At 37.9% G+C, this 4,996-nt stretch overlaps 2 protein-coding genes across 2 annotated transcripts; both read left to right on the forward strand.

The window, feature by feature from the left end:
- Positions 1–240: 240 nt before the first annotated feature.
- On the forward strand, positions 241–1,972 carry LOC138877563 (uncharacterized). The gene is made up of 3 exons (XM_070157181.1): positions 241–531; positions 628–1,166; positions 1,261–1,972. The coding sequence occupies exons 1-3, from the start codon at positions 241–243 to the stop codon at positions 1,970–1,972; spliced, it is 1,542 nt and encodes a 513-aa protein (XP_070013282.1).
- A 2,190-nt stretch (positions 1,973–4,162) lies between these two features.
- LOC138877565 (uncharacterized) lies at positions 4,163–4,603 on the forward strand. Its single transcript, XM_070157182.1, has one exon. The coding sequence runs from the start codon at positions 4,163–4,165 to the stop codon at positions 4,601–4,603; it is 441 nt and encodes a 146-aa protein (XP_070013283.1).
- The last annotated feature ends 393 nt before the right edge of the window (positions 4,604–4,996 follow it).

The raw sequence follows: 4,996 nt of genomic DNA on the forward strand, positions 1-4,996 counted from the left end.
GTTTTACCGAAAAAAATTTATTTTGTGACTCACACAACGACACTAATCACTCTTTTACCATTAATAATTATTCACTACTATTGCTTTTACCGTGCATGGGAAAACATGCAAGCCTATTACTGTACGTAATAACAACATTTGGATATATAAAGTACAACTGTATATAATCTTGGAAATACACCAGTAACTGAGGGATTTGACCTAGAAGGAGTGAATTCTAATGCTCATGTCAAAATAACGATGGAAGATGTAAAAGAGGAAATAGAATACCGGCAAACTGCGGTTGTATGCTTTGTGCTGGAGTCAAATCCGCCTTTAACAGTGGTGGAGGGGTATTTCAATCGTATATGGAAGGATTTGGGAATTGATAAGGTAGCTCATATTAAAAAAAGAGTATTCATGGTCAGATTTCACAGTAATGAAGGGCGTACAAAGGCAATTGAAGGGGGAGTGCAGATATTTGATCGAAAACCAGTGATAATTAAGCCATGGAAACCAGGAACGGAGATAATGAATGTAACAGTGGAACAGGTGCCTATATGGATTCGACTACTGGGCCTAGATCTAAAGTAATGGGGGCAAGCAGCTCTAACAAAAATAGCTGGGCTGGTGGGGAAACCTGTGAAGGCTGATACAACAACAACGAGAAAGGAGAAACTCATGTATGCAAGGGTAATGGTGGAGGTTCCTTTGAACAAAGCATATCTAGATTCAGTGATGTTTGAAAATGAATTGGGACAAATAATCGAACAGGAAATAGAGTATGAATGGAAGCCTACAATGTGTCAACAATGCAAATTGTTTGGGCACACAGACCAGCAATGCAGAAGAGTACAACAAAAACCACAAGCAGAACAAGTAAGAAAAGAGTGGAAGCCAGTGGAGAGGAATGAGCAAAAAGAAAAGCCATCAATAGCAGGGGAAAGCATGGAACAAAAGCCAAAGAATGTACAAAGAAAAGCTTTACAGAAGCAGATTATCATGACAGTAAGTAACTCTTTCTCAACACTGGAGGATCATGGGGAAGAGCAAATTGCAGAGGAGAGTGCTAGAGAGAAAACAATGACAGACAGGAGAAATAAAGCTAAAGGAATTATACAAGGAGAAGGTACTCACCAAAAAAAAAAAGGCAGCTCAACAGTAAGCTACCAGAGGGGAGTACAAAGGTAAATAGAGATGGGTCCAGGAACAGGGAGGGGAGGTACAAACACCCTCCAAAATGGATAAATTGGGATTTTGGAATGTGAGGGGTCTAAACAGGCAGGACAAGCAGAAAGAAATGAATCTGTTCTTACACAATACTAAGGTAGGCCTGTTTGGATTCCTGGATACAAAATTTAAGAGACAGAAAACATCTTTAGCTTCTCTTAATCTTTGTAATGGATGGTCTTTTAGTCACAATCTAGCTCATCATCCAGGTGGAAGAATATGGGTGCTTTGGAAAACAAATATATTCTCTGTAAATATCACTGATGTATCAGCACAAATGATGCATTGTGAGGTAGAACATAGAGGGACTCAACACAAGTTTCAGATAATATTTGTGTATGGGTTTAATGACCAAGCTTTAAGAAGACAATTATGGCAAGAGTTGGAGAAAATTCATGGTGTCACTAAAAAACCATGGGCAGTTATGGGAGATTTCAACTGTGTATTGAATAGAGATAAAAGGGTGGGGAGTCCAATCACAGTTTCAGAAATAAAAGAATTCAAAGAGTGTGTAGGGAGATGTTCACTACAAGAACTTAAATCATCTGGATCCTTTTTAACATGGAACAATAAACATGGAGACAATAGTAGAGTCCACAGCAGGATTGATAAAGTGCTAGTTAATGGAGATTGGGTGATGAAATTGCCAGGATCAGAAGTTCACTTTGGAAATGAAGGACTCATGGACCATTGTCCAGCTCTGATTAACTGGGATCAAGGACCTCAAAGTGGACAGTACAGATTCAGATATTTCAACATATAGAGTCAAGCCACTGACTTCAAACAACAAGTGGAATATAGTTGTAATAAGGGGATTACAGGTACTAAGCAGTATAGATTGGTGGGGAAGCTGAATAGGATGAAAGCCACTCTGCAAGGAATAAGAAGAACTTAATTTGGTGATGCAGAAGGGAAAGATGTGCAGGCAAAAACAGAGCTAGAGGAGTGCCAAAAGAAACTACAGAAAGATCCTTTAAACATAAGGTTGATTGAAGAAGAGGCAAGACTAGCTAAACAATATTCATACTGGAACCTGACACGGAACCGGTACCTAAAGTAGAAGTGTAAAATACATTGGCTGAACTCAGGGGATATGAACACAAAATTTTTTCATAGCATACTAAAAGCTAGAAGAAATGCTAACAGAATTTTCACTATAAAAGACACTAAAGGGAGAACAAGAAATGATATAGAGGGGATTACTGATGCTTTTGTGAAATATTACTCTACTCTACTTGGCATTAAAACTGAGAATAGAAGAAGGGTATGCAGTGCTACTGTTAAAAAAGGACATGTAGTCTCAAAGGAACAAAGAAGTATATTGGTTGAAGAGTTTACAACAGATGAAATGAAACAAGCTTTATGGGAGATAGCTGGAGATAAAGCACCTGGACCAGATGGCTATGGAAGGCAGTTTTTCAAGGATTGCTGGGAAATAGTTAAAGAGGATCTTGAAGCAGGAATAATGGAGTTTTTTAAAACAGGGAAATTATTGAGGGCATGGAATAGCACTGTGTTGACTCTAGTACCAAAATCAGATCATGCAGACACAATAACAGACTATAGACCTATAGTTTGTTGCAATACAATCTATAAGGTAATATCTAAGATGTTAGCAAACAAGTTGAAGAAAGTCCTACCAGATATCATATCCCCCAATCAAAGTGCCTTTGTGGCCGGAAGAACCATAGCTCAGAACATACTAATATGTCAAGACTTGGTAAGACTGTATAATAGAAAACAAACCACAAGTAGCTGTCTGATAAAAATAGACTTGAGAAAAGCTTATGACACAGTAAAATGGGAGTTTGTAACTGAAATGTTGCATGCACTGGAATTCCGTCAGCAATTTATCAAATGGACTATGACATGCATCACTACAGTGCAATATGCAATTGCAATCAATGGAGGTTTGTATGGGAACATAAAAGGGGAAAAAAGACTTAGACAAGGGGACCCTATATCCCCACTGATCTTTGTCATTTGCATGGAATATTTCACAAGGATAATGAACGTAGTTACAGAGCAGGTGGGATTTGAATATCACACTAAATGCAAACACTTGAAGTTGAATCATTTGTGCTTTGCAGATGATGTGCTACTATTTAGTAAAGGAACCTTTCAATCAGTGCTACTACTATTGAGGGGCTTGAAAACATTCTCAGAAACTTCAAGCCTAACTACAAATGCAAACAAGTCAAACATTTTCAGTGTCAATATGCCAAACCAGCACCAGAAGGATTTGATAGACATGACAGGATATCAGAAAGGAAATCTGCCATTCAGGTACCTTGTTGTGCCTATATCAGCTAAGAGACTATCTAAAATGGATTGTGAAAACTTATAGATAAGATAGCAGCTAGAATCAAAGGGTGGGGTACAAGACATTTGTCTTATGCAGGAAGGGTGCAACTAGTGAATTCAATACTACTTCACATTCACAGCTACTGGTCAACCATATTTTTACTCCCAAAGCAGGTGCTAAAAGGGATAACTGCTATGTGTAGAAATTTCATCTGGGATGGGAAACCTGTCACACATAAACCACCCCTAGTGGCATGAGATCTAGTATGCAGGGCAAAACATGAAGGAGGTTTGAGGATAACAGATATAATAAAATGAAATGAAGCTGCTGTTGCAAAATATGTATGGAATATTACCCAAAAAACTGATAACCTATGGGTGAAATGGATCAACTGTCTACTTAAAGGAGAAGGATTGGGGGCAGTACAAATGCTCCACTGATGTTAGCTAGTATTGGAAGAAAATATGTAGAATCAAGGAAATATTTGCTCCAGGCTATAATCAGAACTTATGGAGCAATGCCAATGGAAAGTACACAATAAAGGGAGGATACACATGGAGAATGGGAGAAAAAGAGAGCTGGACATAGAGAAGATGGGTATTGAATAGCATGAACCTACCCAAGCACAACTTTATTTGCTGGATCACTATGCATCAAAGGCTGCTGACAAAGTCCAGATTGTACAGCATGGGCATTAGCCAAGAAGATAGATGCCCAATATGTGGAACAGAAGAGGAAACCACCCAACATTTATTCTTTGAATGTGTATATTCACAGCAATACTTAAGGGAGGTGTTACAATGGATGAACATAGGCATACAAAATACAGAGATAACAGGGATCTGGAGAAGAGTAACCAGACTACTTAAAGGGAGAAGATGCAGGGAAGTTGCCACTGCTATATTGGCTGCCTTGGTGTACTGGATATGGAAAGCAAGAAATATTGTTGTATGGGATTTCAAACTACCTACAACTACATACATTGTAAGGCAGATAAAACAAGAATGCAGAATGAGGAAGAGCACCTATTTGAAGAGCAAGACAAGTATTCAAGAAAGAGAATGGATTGAGAAAATCATGCAGAAATAGAAGAACGTATAAATAGGAAGAAATGTTTTGAATACATAGCTTAATATATATGTATATAGAAAAAAATAGGAGGAAAAGGAAAGTACTAAGGAAAAAGCTTGTAACAGATTTGCGGTGATGAAATAAAAAAATTTTCTTAGCCAAAAAAGAAAACTGTTTATAATCAGCTTCAACTGCATGCAAGTGAGATTTTGGTCCAACAATATCATACTTCTCGAACCATATATATTTGTATGGGTGACAAGGATGGGAAAATATCATCATGAAGCAATAACAATAGTAGAAAGAATCACTATTCCTTTCTATAAACATTGATTTTTTAGAAGGATGATCGAGACATTGCATGTTCCTTGCCCTTATTCTCGTCTTCTTCTTCATGTCTCTGCCCGTAGT

The sequence above is a fragment of the Nicotiana sylvestris genome, chromosome 9, assembly GCF_000393655.2.
Source record: "Nicotiana sylvestris chromosome 9, ASM39365v2, whole genome shotgun sequence".
Taxonomy (NCBI): Eukaryota; Viridiplantae; Streptophyta; class Magnoliopsida; order Solanales; family Solanaceae; genus Nicotiana; species Nicotiana sylvestris.